At 37.9% G+C, this 19,234-nt stretch overlaps 1 protein-coding gene across 7 annotated transcripts in view; it reads left to right on the top strand.

Moving 5' to 3' along the window:
- The window catches only part of LOC135087825 (neural-cadherin), a 368,977-nt gene extending 351,444 nt beyond the window's left edge, over positions 1-17,533 (top strand). For 4 of the 7 annotated variants that reach the window (XM_063982631.1, XM_063982629.1, XM_063982627.1 and 1 more), the window contains 6 exons: positions 3,139-3,276; positions 3,593-7,389; positions 8,155-8,393; positions 9,921-10,124; positions 11,704-11,931; positions 14,454-17,533. In XM_063982631.1, the coding sequence (XP_063838701.1) occupies positions 3,139-3,276; positions 3,593-7,389; positions 8,155-8,393; positions 9,921-10,124; positions 11,704-11,931; positions 14,454-14,557 (4,710 nt within the window). In that variant the 3' untranslated portion in view covers positions 14,558-17,533. Of the gene's footprint in view, positions 1-3,138; positions 3,277-3,592; positions 7,390-7,754; positions 7,991-8,154; positions 8,394-9,920; positions 10,125-11,703; positions 11,932-14,453 lie in introns of all 7 variants that reach the window. The other 3 variants (XM_063982630.1, XM_063982628.1, XM_063982634.1) reach the window with 1 other exon arrangement.
- The last annotated feature ends 1,701 nt before the right edge of the window (positions 17,534-19,234 follow it).

Genomic DNA, 19,234 nt, shown 5'->3' with positions numbered 1-19,234 from the left:
AATCATTAATAGTTATACCTATACCTATGTTTGTGCCAACAATGATACTAGCGTGTCTACGTCAACGTTCATTTGTTTTTATTTTTTCTGTTAGTTGGACATTACGACTTTATGGTTTGATTCTTCTTTTTAATTTTGACTTTTTGTTTTTTAAATCCTTACCAAACTCCTTTTAATCAAATCCCATGGCGTTAATTTATTAGATATATGTCTAATGTTTAAACTAGCAGAGTTCTGGGAATAACTTATTTGGGTGTATTAGTGGTTGGTGTTGGTCTTTCGTGCTGTAGATAGCTTTAACTAACTACACTTGACATCAAATAAATTGCACCTCCTGCGACAATTATTTTCAAACGTATGCATCCCGACTTCCCACCAATATTGGCACCATTTAAAAGCCTAGTTCTAAACTTCGTTTCATTAAAGGAAAGATTTTTACCCCAAAAATGTGTCTTTAGAAGGATCCAGAGTCACTTCTTCAAAAAATAGGTAGTTACGCTTGAGCCAACTTTTATGGCTATAAAACTGTTAAGTTGGGATTAATCGCTATCCATCTGTTAAAGAGCACACGTGAGATCATTATTTGGTTTTATAACCATAAAAATTGGTCTAATTGATCCCAGAAGTGAACCAGTGAGGTCTTTTTTCAAGTCACATTTATGGTATATGTTAATCGTTTATTAAGAAATTAAATGTGTTTTTATTTAAGTTTATTTATTGAGCTTTCAAATAACACCAATATTGTTAGGGCACCATGATTGTGTCAGAAGAAAATCTTTAAAGGTGCGGTTTATTTGACGTTGAGTATATTTAATGTTGTGTTTATCTTACTATTCTCCAAAGGTAAATTGAATGCTTTTAGTGGTTTGCTTTTTGTGTGTTTCATTTTCATTACGACATTGGAAACTTGGCATTTGTTTCATTTGATTTCCCGAAACGTCTATGTTTTAAGAGCCTCTCAAAACTTTAGGAATTCTAATGAAACCTACAATCATGTTTATGTATTGAGGCCAATTTGAGACTGCTCAACTTTTGCAAACTAATTTAGACATTTTTCGTTGCTTTGGTCTTAGGTAGATCGTTATTGTACCAATTTGTTTTATGTTGTAATACTTATTTAATGTAAGTACGTGCACAGTTAAATAACTTGTTTTTTAAATAATAGATATCATTATAGGTAAATAAAACAAATTAATGTTAAAACGTTTCATATGTTAACTCTAACACATTTTACACATCAAAGAACTACTAACACGCGCGATTGCTCTCAAGCCAGAGATCACAGAACTAGCTCAGATGCATCTTACGAGTATAAATCGCATTAAACTTCCCACTGAACAAACGCCCACACTCAGCTGGAACACTCCTCTCCTCTCATTCAATTGTTCGCAAAATTACCCACAACACATAAAGAAATCCCACAACCATTCTCAAATTATATTATGTTTCAATTTTCCTTTTCGTCCAGTCAGGATTGCGATGAAAAAGATTTCACATTTTCCTCTAAAAAATAAACGTAACATGATTTCACGGGTATTTTCAGGTGGAATTATCACTCGTGCAAAATTAGCCTCACGATGCTTTTATGTTCAATCAGTAAAATGTCTATTCAGCATCGGTGTAAAGCCCTCGTCCCAAGTCGCTTGTAGTGACAAGCTTTTTTTATAATTGGAGAGAGATTCGCAAATGATCCGAGTAATTACGCAAACGTCGACCCTCTTCATCTCCCGTCCGGACCGTAATTGGAGACTTCCCTGCGCTACATACACGTTATATCAATACCCCGGTGAATAATGTCTCCGCTAGACTCTTAAAAACTCGCAATCCGCCTATAACTCACAATTACTGTTCTCTTGCCCGTCGCACGGAGTTATTGACTGTATTTTAGGCGGAGCCTTTACACTATCCCTCTTTAAATAGTGTCCTAAAACTTTTACCGCTTTCACAGCTATCTTTGTGTGAAGCCTTAAAAAGAGGAAAGTTTGCGGTGCTTCCGACGGCCCAACGCCGCCGGTCTCCGGTGCAAACAATCTGGAGTGTTGGCTGGTTCATAACTTTGAAAAACTTCCGAGGCGTCTACCCACTATAAAATAGTAATTCTATTATGCTTAGACTACGACTTTGTGGCGGCTTTTCTGTGTTTGGTACACCATTCAAGAGTTATGGCCAGTTTAAATTAGCTTAGTTTGGCGTCAACAATATTCAAGTTTTCATAACTCAACGCGTTATGTACAGCTATTAAAATTATGAATTTGCATAGTTTCGTCGACGATAGCTGCTTTATGAATAAAAACAAAAATAACAAGTCACCAAGCAAGTTAAATATTAATTGGATAAGTTAGATGAGTTCATTAATATTAATTTTCAGCTTAAATTGCTAAAATCGAAGTTCTGACTAAAGAAAGAATCAATCATTTTGGTTCATAATAATACATCTATGACGAAGTAAAAATAAATCAGTATTTTTATTAGGAAACAAATAAAATTTATGTTTGTTTACGTACCTACATAACGAGTACTTATTATGTTGTATTTCCTGGAACTTCCTCGCTTCAAAGACAGTGGTATAATGTTAACATGTTATTTATATGGATGAATCATATAATAACGTTAATAATACCTATAGTAAGTAATCAAAATAGTCTACAGTTAGAATAATAATAAAATTATTGAGCAGCTCGTCTTGACTCTACTCGTATTATTACCAAGAAAACAATATTTTTGTTGCCGAAGGCTAACCTATAACTTTCTTAACTATTGCTATATAATTGGATAATCAAACAAAGCACAAAGGCCAAGTTTCCAACTCGGAATAAACATACCTGTATGCCAACGTGTGCTTGCTCATAACAAAAGCATTCCCTGTTTTGTTTAGGCACAAGTTTCTAGCTACTTACTTACTAACTTACACTTCAACTACCTTTCATCTAAACCAAGACTCTCAGATTAAGTGAATAAGGTAAAATCTTTTTAATTGCGTTGGCAATTAGTAAATGCTAGCTCTAAAGCTCGTTCATGTGAAAGACTAAAAAATTTATACTATTATTTTCCAGTCCTCCCTTCAAGATGCTTTCAAATACTTCATTTTTTTTTCATATAGTTAAGTATCAGATATATTAATATATTTTGTATAAACAGGTGACGGCCACCGATGGGGACAAGGATAGACAGCAAAATATTGTATATTTCCTAACTGGACAAGGCATCGATCCCGATAATCCTTCAAACAGCAAATTTGACATCAATCGTACCACAGGAGAGATTTTCGTTTTGAAGGTAAGTTAGTTTGAATAAAAAACATCAAGCGAACGTGACTGTTATGCACAGATGCGGTTTACAATATGCCCGTTGTCGGTACGGAGCATGCACTCGCGCATAGAGATAGCCGACCGGCGAGCGGGAGCGTGACGTGCATACAGAATGCAATCACACATTTATTGCGTTACATTTATGTCATAACCTGAACAGGGATATCTGTAACGAGACTATCCGAATGACCGTCGAATACCTAACAATTCGCTTTGCTAATTACCATTTCATTTCATAACAATGTTTACCAGGTTTGTATGTAACCAAATTATGTTTATTACAGCCTTTAGATCGCGATCAGCCAAATGGACGACCGCAATGGAGGTTCACAGTTTTTGCCCAAGATGAAGGAGGTGAAGGGCTTGTCGGATACGCTGATGTCCAAGTCAATCTCAAAGATATTAACGATAATGCGCCCATTTTCCCACAAGGGGTTTATTTCGGTAATGTCACAGAAAACGGCACCGCCGGCATGGTTGTTATGACAATGACCGCCATAGATTACGATGACCCAGCTGAAAGTAATAACGCGAAGCTTTGGTACTCAATTGAGAAAAATGTCATAGAAGAAGAAACTGGATCACCCATTTTTGAAATTGAACCTGAAACTGGTGTTATTAAAACTGCAGTGTGCTGCTTGGATCGTGAACGAACGCCTGATTATTCTATACAAATAGTAGCATCGGATGGAGGGGGGTTAAAAGGAACGGGGACAGCATCTATACGAGTTAAAGATATAAACGATATGCCGCCACAGTTCACAAAAGATGAATGGTTCACTGAAGTCGATGAGACTGACGGAACGAATTTGCCTGAAATGCCGATTCTTACAGTGACTGTTCACGATGAGGATGAAACCAACAAGTTCCAATACAAAGTGATCGAAAACAGTGGGTATGGTGCTGATAAGTTTACTATGGTTCGAAATAATGACGGTACTGGTTCACTTAAGATTGTGCAACCACTTGATTATGAAGACCAATTACAAAGTAATGGTTTCAGATTTAGAATACAAGTTAATGATAAGGGTGAAGATAATGACAACGATAAATATCATGTAGCTTATTCTTGGGTTGTAGTTAAACTTAGAGATATAAATGACAATAAACCACAATTTGAAAGAGCTAACATAGAAGTATCTGTATATGAAAATGCAGAAGTAGGTAAAAGTTTAGAGACGTTCAAGGCAACTGACCCAGATCAGGGTGGTAAGAGTAAAGTATCTTACGCAATTGACCGATCGTCAGATCGTAAGCGTCAATTCTCAATAAATCAAGAAGGCACTGTCAGTATACAACGTTCTCTAGATAGAGAAGATACCCCGCGCCATCAGGTGAAAATCTTAGCTATTGATGACGGTGTACCACCGCGGACTGCAACAGCTACTCTGACTGTAATTGTTCAAGATATCAATGATAATGCTCCTACGTTCTTAAAAGACTATAGGCCTGTTTTAACGGAGCACATTACACCTAAGAAGGTAGCCGAAATATTGGCCACTGATGATGACGACAGGTCAAAGAGCAATGGCCCGCCTTTCCAATTCCGATTAGATCCGGGGGCGGATGACATCATTAGAGCTTCATTTAAGGTAGAACAAGACCAAAAAGGCGCCAATGGAGATGGTATGGCCATTGTGTCATCTTTAAGATCATTCGATCGTGAACAACAAAAAGAGTATTTGATTCCCATTATCATCAAGGATCATGGAAATCCCGCGATGACTGGAACAAGCACACTGACTGTAGTCATCGGCGACGTTAATGATAATAAAATGCAGCCAGGGTCGAAGGAAATACTTGTCTACAACTATCAAGGGCAAGCGCCTGATACAGAAATTGGACGAGTGTACGTATACGATCTGGATGATTGGGATCTACCTGATAAGAAATTCTTCTGGGAGAGTACAGAACATCCGAACTTTACTTTGAACGAAGAAACAGGTATGATACAAATGAAACACAAAACTAGAGAAGGTCGATACCACTTAAAATTCAAAGTTTATGATAGAAAACATACACAAACAGATGTACCGGCTAATGTTACGGTATACGTCAAAGAAATATCGCACGAGGCTCTAATAAACTCAGGATCAATACGAATATCAGGTATATCTGATGAAGATTTCATTAGAGTGTGGAATTATAAGATTCTTAGTGTATCAAGAAGTAAATTGGATATATTCAAAGATAAATTAGCTGACCTGCTCAACACAGAACGTGAAAATATTGATATTTTCAGTGTGCAATTGAGGAAGAAACATCCTCCGGTAACTGACATTCGGTTTTCGGCACACGGGGCCCACTATTATAAACCGATAAGATTAAATGGTATTGTGCTCATGCACAGAGAGGAAATTGAAAGGGCTGTGGGTATTAATATTACGATGGTTGGAATAGACGAATGCTTGTATGAAAATCAAATGTGCGAAGGTTCGTGCACTAATGTCCTCGATATAAGCAACTTACCTTACATGGTTAACGCGAATAAAACTGCGTTAGTTGGCGTCAGAGTTGATGTAATTGCTGAGTGTACATGTGGAGCCAGGAATTTCACCCAAGCCGAAACGTGTCGCAACTCACCATGTTACAATGGTGGAAGGTGTATTGAAGGAAAATACGGCCTAACATGCTCGTGTCCACCTGGCTATACTGGACCAAGGTGCCAACAAACATCTAGAAGCTTCCGTGGCACCGGATGGGCATGGTATCCTGCTTTGGAAATGTGTGACAGTTCCCATCTAAGTTTTGAATTCATAACTAGGAAATCGGAAGGTGTTCTACTTTATAATGGACCTATCGTTCCACCTGAACCAGAAGAAATTATGGTCTCTGATTTCATATCGGTAGAACTGGAAAGAGGAAACCCTAGACTTTTAATTGACTTTGGATCTGGTACATTAGAGCTTCGAGTAAAGACCAAGAAATCCTTAGACGATGGTGAATGGCATAGGATAGACATTTTCTGGGATACTGAAAATGTACGGATGATAGTTGATTACTGTAAATCTGCTGATATACAAGAGATGGAAGATGGAACACCACCAGAATTTGACGATTCTACTTGCCAAGCTACTGGTACTATACCACCCTTCAACGAATATTTGAATGTCAATGCGCCTTTGCAAATTGGTGGTTTATACATAGAGCACTTCGATCCAACTCATTATCACTGGCAGTACATGCCCATTGGAAAAGGGTTTGATGGTTGTATACGAAACCTCATCCATAACAGCAAATTATATGACTTAGCTCATCCAGGCTTGTCCAGAAACTCAGTGGCCGGGTGTCCCCAAACTGAAGAAATTTGCAACCAAGCAGATACTACATCCAGATGTTGGGAACATGGAACGTGTGTTGGAAGCTTCTCTGAGGCTCGATGCCAGTGCCAACCGGGGTGGACTGGACCATCCTGCAATTTGCCAACAACTCCTACAAGCTTTAGACCTCAGAGCTACGTAAAGTTTGCTTTAAGTTTTGAACCAGACCGATTCAGCACTCAAATCCAACTTAGATTCAGAACTCGTGAACCACATGGTGAATTGTTCAGAGTAAGCGATCAACACAATCGAGAATATGGCATCTTAGAAGTAAAGGATGCGCGACTGCATTTCCGTTACAATTTGAACTCGCTTCGTACCGAAGAGCGTGACGTTTGGCTAAATTCAGTCGCTGTAGATGATGGTCAGTGGCATATAGCACGCGTCAGCCGATACGGAAGTGCCGCGACATTAGAAATCGATGGCGGAGAAGGAAGGAGATACAATGAAACATTTACTTTCGAGGGTCATCAATGGTTATTAGTTGACAAGCAGGAAGGCGTATACGCCGGTGGAAAGGCCGAATATACTGGCGTTAGAACGTTTGAAGTCTATGCAGACTTTCAAAAGGGATGCTTAGATGACATTAGGTTAGAAGGCAAGCACTTACCTTTACCTCCTGCTATGAATGGGACGCAATGGGGTCAGGCAACAATGGCAAGAAACCTGGACCGTAATTGCCCGTCAAATAGCCCCTGCATAAACGTCCACTGTACTGAGCCGTTCGTCTGTGTAGACCTCTGGAATGAATACGAATGCACGTAAGTATGATTTTTGATTACGTATCGACAAATTCAAATTACAATTCCCACAATTTTGTCCATACTTGAAATAAATAATGTTTTGCTTTTGTTAAAAATAATATTTCTTGAAAAACTACTCAATTATAAATAACTTCATTAATTATCAATTTTGTTATTGTTACTTTTAAGTGCGCGCTGAGTTCCACACAGTATTATAATTTTGATTATTGCCTATTTAAGTACTTATAAATACTAATCGGCTTTATTTTAACTACATTATTATTTATATAATTATCTCTGACCTTGTATCTATCATATTATATTAATACTACTGCTTATGTTTATATGTGTATTTAATAAACTAATATTGGAATGGTGTTTAGTTGCGGTGAGGGTTTGGTATTGTCGCCCGACGGTAAAGGTTGCGTAGACAAGAACGAATGCCTTTACTTCCCGTGCCGGAACGGCGGGTCTTGCGTGAACCGCGAGCCCGGCTACCGCTGCCACTGCCCCGAAGGGTTCTGGGGCGAGAATTGCGAGCTCGTACAAGAGGGCCGGACCCTGAAGCTGAGCATGGGCGCGTTGGCTGCGATCCTCGTCTGCCTCCTCATTATTATGAGTGAGCACTTAGCCACGCTTCCGCGTGTCCGCTAGATCATCGCACTATCACTCTCGCACACCAACCTCCATTGTATAGTATTTGTGTATATGTAGTATAGTTATGTAGAGCATGCTTGTGGGGCTCAGTGCGCGGTGGACAGTTGAACAGGTAAAGATTTGTAGGTGTCCCGGGGGCTCGGTCCGCGCCGGCGGGACTTGCGTCAACGTGAACGAGTGCTTGGAGAATCCTTGCCTGAACGGAGGCTCGTGCGTGGACCGCGAGCCGGCGCGCCGCTACGACTGCGTGTGCGCATTTGGCTACACCGGCCATGACTGCGAGCTGGAACTACTGGCCTCCGGAATCATCACGCCCTCCAGAGATTTCATTATAGCTATCATTGTCTGTTTATTTTTGCTTTTAGGTGAGCACTACCATTCATTGTTTGCATGCCATAATATATCTCAACATTCTCACAGAACAGCGCTGTATTTGGTTAGCAGTAAAAAATTTATATACTTTACACAAAGAGATATTATAAAGGTTTCTAATGAAGTCGCTTATGATTATTCTTATGCCACGCTTTTGAATACAACCAATTCGCCGAAATTATTGATGCTGACCGAATATAGAGCTTCATAAAATATTTTAAAATCTATATTCATTAATCAACATAGTAAAGTTCCGTCCCCATTTTAGTCACAAGTATTAAGTGATCACGTACATTTTTAGTTATTTCCATTGTGTGTAACTAGAATTAAATGTTTCATTTTATAAATAGGTATGTACAGTAACTTTAGTTGAAGTATCATCGTAGATAAATTGGAGTTACGAAGTTTAGATGAAATGGAATTTAGGAGATATTCCGATATCGATACAATTAAATAATTGTTTCATCATAATTCTATGCTCTATTCCGTTGAGTGTCCCTTGGGCCCTTTCCTTTATTAAATATCTATCGGAAATTGAAATTATTTGAAGCAGCCCTTAACTATATCTCAGTTATTGCCAATTTCCTTGCAACAATTGTTTTCGTAGAATTATTGTAAATAACGTTTATTAATTTTACTATAAACTTTTTCCATTTGCTTTCCGTAATAAAATTACTCACACGAGTGCATACTTTCAAATTACCATACCATCATTCAGAGTGCCAATTACTTATTCAGTTTAACTGGGATGTACTTTTACTTGCGAAACGAATATCTTATCATTTATTTTCACGTGTTATTGGTATTTCATGCAATATCATATTTTGTATTTGCTTAGTTTGGGACTAGAAGCGCAGTGTAAAATGTCTAAGGATTTAATTGAAAGTCCCGAACTTTATTTAACATGAATGTATCAGCTTAATTAGCGATCTTAACATTGGAATTCCTTTAACATTGGATAAATCTATCATTTATAACACAAAATTAATACTTAAGTCTGAGAAATAGAGCGGATTTTCCATTTCGCAGGATAATCGATCATATTCCCTACACTCGAACGTGCGACGACTACTCAACAACTTTTAACTTCAAAGATTTCCCCCTTAGGCCGACTAAGCACCCTTTTCCGACCTTGTTACCTTTATGTATTACATAGGCACATACCTTTAGCCCTTTTTATTATGTCATTAAATACGGATCAGTAATTTTCATTCTAGCTAGATGCTTACTCCGTCCTTTATACATATTTCAATATTAAATAAAACGTCTGACTACTGAGTAAAGCTCAGTTAGACGGGGTATTTTACTATTTGTCGACGAATAAAATATTCGTTTACGGATAAGTAAACAAAAATGTATAGTCCGTTTTTCACTTCTTGGGATGAGAGCTATTGGAATGGAACGGAAATAACGGAATCTTCTTTTTGAGCTGGCTGCCTAATAATTTCAATAGTTTGACCCAGTTTGTAAAACATTTGACTCATTTTATCATTATCTAAATAACTTTTTCTCCCAACCAGTTCTGGTGCTGGTATTCGTGGTATACAACCGTCGGCGAGAAGCTCACATCAAATACCCAGGCCCGGACGATGACGTCAGAGAGAACATCATTAACTATGATGACGAGGGCGGCGGCGAGGATGACATGACGGCCTTTGACATCACCCCGCTCCAGATACCCATCGGTGGACCCTTGCCTGATCATGCACCAACGAAACTGCCATGTAAGTATCACTCATTTACCTCAATAATAGGGTCCAATCAACTGACGTACTTTTTATGAACTGTCAAAACGAGACTCCCATAGATTTTGTAGGGCAATACGAGGCCGATGACGTCACTATTTTGCCTCCTCAATTGATTAACTTTTATCAATTACAAAGCAACCAATCTTAATTGTTGATTTAAAATCCTAATTGAGTTTTTAACACCAGAATAGTGTTTTATTTTTTTGCTTTAGAAATTATTGGTGAATGGTTTCAAATGCCTATTTTCAGGCAAATGTATGGATGAAGATTACAGTAATAAGATAAAGTGTTTTATGTAAAACATCATCCATCCGAGTATAGTCGTTTCATTACGATAACGCTCTCGCTAAAGTGATATGAGAAACACTTAGTCATAAGTTATTAATGTCTTCAATTCTTTATGTTAGAAAAGAATACATAAATCCTTTTATATTACCATTAGGGTTGATACCTTGGGATGTCCGTTCTATAATGTTGACTGTCAAAGAAAATAGCTATTGTGGATGTTGATTCATTTATTTCAAAAAATAAGTATTTCTGTAACAAAGTGATGCGTCACGTTTTGTCAGTGAACCGCAAATGTCGGGGATCCAATAAGCATTCATATTCCTCCAACCCGGCGAAAACTGCTCTTTCGTGAATATTTTCGTGATTTGAAAAACAATATAGAGATATGAACGAGAAAGGTAGAGGCTGGTGGTCCCGTTTATCAGTATGACCTAACTTAATACTTTGCTCCTCATTCATGGAATATCGAACAGAGAATATTTCTGACATGCGATATTTTATTAAAGTAGGTTGACATAGGTGTATTGCTCCAGTTTTACAGCATTTTGTTAATTGAAATGTTTTTTAATTGAATCACATGTTTACCTTCGTTTCCAAATTATCGATTGCACTTAAATTAATTGAACTTGATTTAAATTTTCCTTGTAAATATTCGCTGTACCTTAACTAATTTTGTTTCATTAATCAACGCCGTTTTCATGAAACTCGCTAAATGGATAGCGTTTTTCCTAGAATTTAGGACGATCTGTTTTGACGGCGTTCTCGTCTCCCTAAGAGGTGAGTAATGACACTTCCACGGAGATATCGAAAGATAGATAACCTACGGATATTTTACTTACGTATACATTTACTCGTATTACACAATTAACTTACCGTTCTGTGCCGGCGAATTAATTTTGTCATAATTAAAAACAAACACAATTTCTCTTTGCGTTGATGATTCTAACATTCATCTTGTCTAGCTAATATAAGACTGTCTCTTCAATTCTTCTTATTCGTTTTATTTCGTGTGAGTTTGAACAATTGAGGTCATAACCTTGGCTTGATCTGGGTACTTATGTATTTTTTTCTGTCATTTAGCAACATGGAGTCTAGTGTAGAATACGGAGTAACTAGGAACCTACTAGGGAGTAATTTAGAAATTTCATCACTCATATAGGATAGGGATTGTGATAAGCAGGCTCTCTAGAAAAAAGAAATGATATTTAGGATCTTTTTGTCTTAAACTTACCCAGGGTTGCAATCTAACCAACTTCGTTCTCTCCAGATCCATTAATGAGCGTTGGCCTCGGCGTGGGTCCGATGGGCGTGGGCGTGGGCGTGGCCCCAGGCGTGGGGGTGCCTCTGCCAGGGGAGACCAACGTGGGCATGTTCATCGAGGAGCACAAGCGACGCGCCGACAGCGATCCCAATGCCCCGCCGTTTGACGATCTTCGCAACTACGCGTATGAGGGCGGTGGCAGTACTGCTGGGTCTCTGTCGTCTCTTGCATCTGGTGAGTAAGAAGATCATTTTTGTTTCAACTAAAATAGAGTTAGGCTGGGTTGCACCACCCTACTTTAACTTCGACAAACGTCAAATATCTGTCAAACTCCATACAAAAACCGCCGGTTATCGTCATAGTTACGGTCAAAGTTAGGTGGTGCATCTCAGCCTTAAGGCTAGCGTCCACATGTCGGTATCGTACGCATCGCACATCCGATACGATGTGTTTTGTACGATGCGTCCGTTGCGTACGATACCGACAAGTGGACGCTTAGCTACTGTACTTACGGCTTGACGTTTAGTTTAGTTGAAATGGAACGCGAAAATTTAAAATCTTATATCGTTTTCATTTCTTTTATTCATCTAACAATAACTTTATGGGCTGGGCGATCTGATTCAAGATTTAGCCATTGGATTTAGCTAGCAAACCACTTCGATTGTTTTATTTTTCTATCTGAATATGGACTGTAATAGACTTTTTGGACTGGATAATCAGTTGATTCAAGCTTACCTTAACTTCACAAAGTGATTTTCTTTACCCCACCTTGAGAAAATTGGTTGGGTTTTATTACCCCTCAATCAGTAAGTAATTGGAAGAAGGAAGGCATGTCATTATTGATATCTGCTGCCATGTACGTACACACGGCCACACTGTTAACTATCCATTTCCGTTTCAGGCAATTGATAGTTAACAAACACTGTTGGCGATGGTACTGTTAGGATTATAATTGGTTATGAATTGCCAAGTAAAATAAATAAAATACATAAACAATATGAAATAAGGATCTCCAATTTAAAATAAAGGTTTACTAGCCTTATTTTTAAATTGGAGATTAGTTGGTAGGTCACCAAAAGGAAATCAAATAATTTTATAAGAAGAAATCGGACACCCGTAATTGAATGTTTAAAACTGTGTCACCAAAGGCCCTTACAAACCTTTGCACTCCGTTTCAAAACCCAATTCCCAAATTCCTTTACCAAGAAAGGATTATTGGGGGCGTCTGTCCACTAATCCGCTTTATCAGGAATGAATGACCCGGTGTAGACTAAGAACAATAACGAGTTCGGTGCCACCAAAGTCTGCCGAACTCGCCAAGTTCCTTCGTCATCGACATCGCATGGTTTCGATCGTGACTCCGCTTTAAAATTTATGAAAGCGCCCAGAGGCGATTCATTCACAATGTATGAAGCGAAAAATTGAAGTTCTCCCAGTTTTCGTGTAAATTATTCATATAAAATGAGGGTGGCATGAGCTCAAGCTGTGCTGTGCTTTGGTGAGATCGCCGTAAATCGTGTTACATGGCGGAGTCCGACGCCGCGTAAACTGGCGTGTATGTAGACTTACATTTTAAGACGATATCCCAGATCTGGCCTGAAACAAAAAAGAAAGAGAAACTCCATTTAAAAAAAATCTTCTGTTTCGAATACTGATAAGACATCGCTGGAATTCCATCGTCCTGTAAAAGATAGATACCACGTACTTGTTCTCAGCATGGACACGAGAGACAAATGTTTCCACTTGTCTGATTATTGACCTGTCTAAAGTTTCTGAGAACAACAAAATTTTAGTTCACAATTTGCGTACTTGATAGATCATGCATTCGAACAAAAAGTACTAAGTAAATAATTACTCCTGTACAAATTTAGTTTGTTATTGTTTAATAAAGTTGTAAAAATCAATAACTTTTATACAAACAATTTGACTGTTTAAACTTTGGTCTAATTTTAATAGTTATCTAATTTACTATCAAATAATTAAGTGTAGTTTTTTTAATTTGGCATAGTAACAATAACAATGGCACTGATTGTTTCATGCAAATAACACTCAAATTACTGTAAAAATCTTGCAAAATAACGACTTAGTAATACTACCAGATAGAATTATAAAATAATAATATAAACCATTACTCCAAAGAAGAAAGCTTGTGAGACATCTTTACCAAAATTCATAATCCAATGGTTAGGGAACGCTCAAGTCAAATGACGTTACAGTAGTTATGTGTGTTAATGACATTGCGGTCTTGAATCAGACTGATTGTCCATTAGGGACTGCGCACACTGGGCGACAGTCGCGGCGACTAGACGCCTATTCTTGTCGCGACTCCGCGACTTTGTTGCAACGACAAGCTAATAATATGAAATTGACAAGAATAGGCGTCAAGTCGCCGAGCTGTCGCTTGTCGCCCAGTGTCCGTTGTCGCTTAGAAGCAATGATTATGTGCTTTGGAAACCACGACTGATAACGTGTCTTTCGAGTTCGAATCGTTTGTGTATTCGAATTGCCATCAAAAGATTTAGTACGAAAACTACAACAGCGCCCTTGTGAACGTGTCGTAAAGTTAACTTAGTATGAGAAATGGTTGCACGAAACTTATGTTGAGAATCAAAATTGTCACGTTATCGTTTAATTCGAAGGTTGAGTATCGAATTTTGTCGAATACGCAAACGATTCGAAGACGAAAGTTGTTCATGCTAGAGGTACAGTTATTGCAACAGATAGATGTGTAGAATTAACTGGTGAGTTTTCCATAGGTACTGACGACGAGGTGCACGACTACGACTACCTGGGCGCGTGGGGCCCGCGCTTCGACAAGCTGGCCGACCTGTACGGGCCCGACATGGACGAGCAGCTGTAGGCCCCGCGCCCCGCCCCGCGCCGCCCGCGCACATTTAGTCAATTGTCTCCCACTATCGTTCCCACTAAACCGCCATAAAGCTGCTATCTCGGGAGCCACACTCCTTCCTCGACTCCCACTTACCGCGGACTTTCATTTTGTAAATAAACCAGCGAGCCCAACTCAACTACGGCCGCGACTTGTAACTCTTATCAATTTTATACGACTTTATTTGTAGTAGAATGTTTAGCTTAAGTACTCGTTTAAGGTAACTATTTAATTGCGTCGTTTTTATAAAGTTTAAACGTATATCTTCACCAAATATTTGATATAAGTTATTATTCGATTTAGCCATATTATGAGTCAGTATTTTATTGGAAGTTACTGAGTTAAGCGGATTTCTGCTGGAGGGCCAGTCGTGAATCTGATCGTGGGTGTTTGTAGATAGTGTGCTATAAATGTGAATAATTTATACGAGTATTTTGTAAGTCCACAGCTTTACGTGATATCACTTAACATATGGCCCTTAAGCATTAAATCAATATTAATCTAGGTTAAGAGAATATGGTTATATTTTATAATAACAATAAAAATAGATAAAGCGGTCCATTCGGACATCGAGTTTATAGTGCTCATTTGAAATGTGACAGGGGGATGTAAATACAATAATAACTGACACTAACCCCTGTCTTTATCTAAATATGAACCTATTGAAATAATTCAACTCTAAATTGTAAGTGAACTGTACAGTAACTGGTGTTCCTCTCCTAATGTCTCCGTGTAGTGTTAGATATAGATTACCTGGAAATGACTAATCTACGGTAGATAATTATAAAGTCATGGGTCGTGGAAAGTTTTCAGTTGGACTGAATGTGTATGGATGTAAGTTATGTTCGTGTGAGTACTGACGACAGCGAGGGTGACGCGTGTCAGGGAAGATTGAATGGGCGAGAGAAATAGACGGCACTGCAGCTTCAGAGCGTTGTTACTTATAAAAATCTCGTATCGATCAACATAAGTTTATTATAATTTAATACTCTGATAAATTTGACTTGTTTGGAATTATGATCTCATCAAACGCGTTTATAGTTATAAGAAAATGCACCTTTATCGAGACTTAAAATAATTTTACATCGCGACACGGTCCTGTGTCCCACTCAGGAAAGAATCTCATGAACAAGCTGCGCGAGCGCCGGTGTCGGTATGAATGGGACTGTGCCAATTTAAAGCATTATCGATGCAGCTATGTCGGTAGTCTTAAGTGTTTGCACTTTATTTATTCGTATGTTTACATATAAATTTAGTCGCACCTAGGAAAATATCAATATCTTAATAAGAGTGTTGTGCTAGAGTATTACCCTATCGATTTTGACGTGAGATAGTTGTTCGAAACCGTTAGAAGTCACTAATTTATAGATTAATTTTTAAGAATTTATATTTAAATAATTTAATAAAATAAAAGTGGTTCTAGCAACTGTGTCACATCGACATCGAATTACGATCAGTGTACATTATAGAATATACTGAATTGCGTTAAAATGACTGATTTTATTATGCGTTTGAAAGCCTAAGATTTAGTAAATTCGGTTGTTTAATTATAGACTTTGAATACCTTACTGTAAGGTCACCCTCTAGTTTGCACTGGACAAATATATAAGCATTAAGATACATCCATATTAAAGCAATTCTCGTTAATTACTATTCGTAAGTAGGCATTGATACTAGTTAGACTGAGGAAGAACATCACGTTTTCATTATTTTATGTTAATTAATATCATTACACTGCCAATATCGTACATATATTTTAGACAACTACTATAGTGATTTCAGTCCGATTTTGTATTTCAGTCTTATACAACACATTTATATTGTAAGTTTTGGACTATTTTATAAATGACATTTTCCCTTGGAAGTGCTATGCGGCACACTATGCTCGGTTCGTTCTGTCTTAAAGCTCTGCAGTGTTTAAGCGTGTGTCTAGAGTTAATTCCGTCGGTGCTGCAGCATAAAAATCGCAACATACATGACGCTTCTACGTAAAGGGATTCCTGTGCGAAAATTTCATGTAATAAACCGGTTGGCGACGACGAAGATAGTAAAAATATAATTTCGTCGTGTACAATTTTGTGCCGCAGCGCCGCGGAGGTCCAGGCGCATTTTTTTACAAACTCCCAAAAGCCTCCTTTATCGTAAGTCGCCGTCGTGGTTGTTCATTTATTTACACCGCGTTATAAATGGTCACAAGGGAAAAAAGCGATACCCGCGAGTTATTCTCGTGATTAACGCGAGCAACAGCTGTGGCGGCGGCGCCTGACTTTATATTCCAGTGATAACTTCGGACGGTTGCCGGTTGATTTTTAACTATTAGCATATGCAAAGTCAAACCCTTATTATAGATAAAACAATGACATAACAATAAGATATTATATTAAGACCTAGACTCGCAGCTGCGTAATAGAGCAGGGCGTGAAAATTGCCAGAGATATGACAGTTAGACATTTGGGAGTATAATAATACTACTAGCATGTAAGAATGCTGTTAATCTCTATCCATATTAAGCCCTAATAGTTATGATATTTCTCTAGGCAACCTAGGTTGTTAAGCAGCGTCAAATCAAATGTAATTTTTCGAACGCATTTCTGTATTTTCCAAGGCTTTCACGCCGCGTCGTAAAGTGCTTCTACGCACGTTTGCAAAGCAGAGGCAATACTCCGCGGAACTATTTCGATATATTCGACTCGTTCACACCAAAAGGAATGCAGGCATGCGTGAGAGAGACGGATAAGATCGAAATTGTTCGCAAACAAAACCCGCAGAGCACACAACGCCAGTACAAAGACAATGTATGCGGGTGCTAACACGCGCCTGCCGGTGCACTCAAGTTTTATTTTAGACATTAATATTATCTATATATAGTTATGTTTGGTTTCAACTGTGATTATTTAGTTGTACAACTCTGATGATTACATAAAAGAATGAATAAAAATATGTAAAAATTTTGATGGTTTTATTGTATTTAGAATTTCCTTCTTCCCGTGTACCTACATAACTATGCAAAACTAGAATAATGTAAGCAAGATATAAAGGATTCTAAATATTAAAATCTGCAAACCTTGGCCAGCATTCAAGTAAGTATTGATTCTGTAATAACAATAAGGTCTTATCCACACTACAGGTTTAATATTAATCTCCAAACAATCGTACCTTTACCAGGGCCTCTAGATATTATTTTTTATGCGATAGAGTCACATCAAATACCTAATATTTAATTAAGGGACGTAGAGAAATGACAGCTAAGTCAAATTATTTATTACAAAGACAATTAAAGATAGATACTTCGATTCGAATTCGAATTAATGATCGATATAACTCAAAGACACGCATAAATCAAATAACTTGTATTAAAATTGGAACTTCTAACAAAAAAATAATTTCCATTTACTACGAGCTATCTACGAACTAACATGCTACGAGCTACGGTTGCTACGACTTGAGTGATGTGCCAGTCAGCAACTACCCAGCATTGCAGACAAGGCTTAATGCCTTCATAAATTAGCTTAGCATCGTCTATTAACCCAAATTAATATTCCCACTTATGTATTAGCCGCTCCCTAATATAATGCACACCGCATTAACTACAGTTTGTCGATTAATTCGGTGGTCATTAATAGTCAATTTAACACAAGCAATAATTATGATCTATCATTATGGAAATTTGAAACGTTATAAGAAAAAACCCCGCACCGTAAATAATGCATGGTTTCTTGTTTAAGTAGGCCGATAGCGAACGTGGGGTTAGTGATATTTATTTTCGTTAGAATGAGGAAGATCTTGGTCAATACCTCGGTTGATGAAAAAGGATGATCAGGCCTCAAGTGACAGCGAGCTTCATCCGGAATCCTCAACCTGAGAAGGACTTACCTCCAACTTCCGAAATTGAGGTGTGAAAGGGTTGATAAATTACACCTAAACCACTACATAATACTGTAATGAACTAATTAGGTACTACTATGTAGATTTAAAACCAGTTAATGAAGTTTTGATAAGGGCTGACATGCCAAACCTTGCCTTGTAGAATTTACCTATAGCATTTCATGGCAGGTTGTTCTGCCATCGCTTCAAGATGCTATTAAAATTTAAGGTTTCTGGCACACGTAATTTAATATGTATGTTCTGAGGCCTATTTTGTTTGTTTGTTTACTTTGACCCACCTGTGGTGGGTTCCTTTACATAGGTTATTGAACTACTTACCTACGGTAGGAAACCTTGTACCACTGGGTTCCACCAACTTACTTTAATTTTGATAAACATCAAAAATCTGTCAAACTCCATACAAAAATCACCGGTTATCGTTATAGTTACCGTTAACGTTAGGTGGTGCAACTCAGCCTTACACTTTTATTACCTATGCTTATTATTACAAAAAACAGAAGGAATTGTACCTGCGAATGCTGCTGCTGTACAATGCGAAATAATTTTCCGATCAAAAATGTTTTATGATATAAAATACCGGTTATTCAATAGCTCTTTCAACGTTTATCTTGAAGTTGAATTGAATTGTTATTTAACAGCCCATGGAGAGCGTTACATCTAACTTTTTCTCTTGGCACGTGCAAAGAATAAGGTTTCCCTTAGTTTGGTAAATATTCATCGGTTTACGTAGATATTATAGGTGGATAGACAAGCCAATCAAGATTC

This window comes from Ostrinia nubilalis, chromosome 3 (assembly GCF_963855985.1).
Source record: "Ostrinia nubilalis chromosome 3, ilOstNubi1.1, whole genome shotgun sequence".
Taxonomy (NCBI): domain Eukaryota; kingdom Metazoa; phylum Arthropoda; class Insecta; order Lepidoptera; family Crambidae; genus Ostrinia; species Ostrinia nubilalis.
Note: the sequence above shows the minus strand (reverse complement) of the source record. Positions and strands in the feature narration are given on the sequence as shown.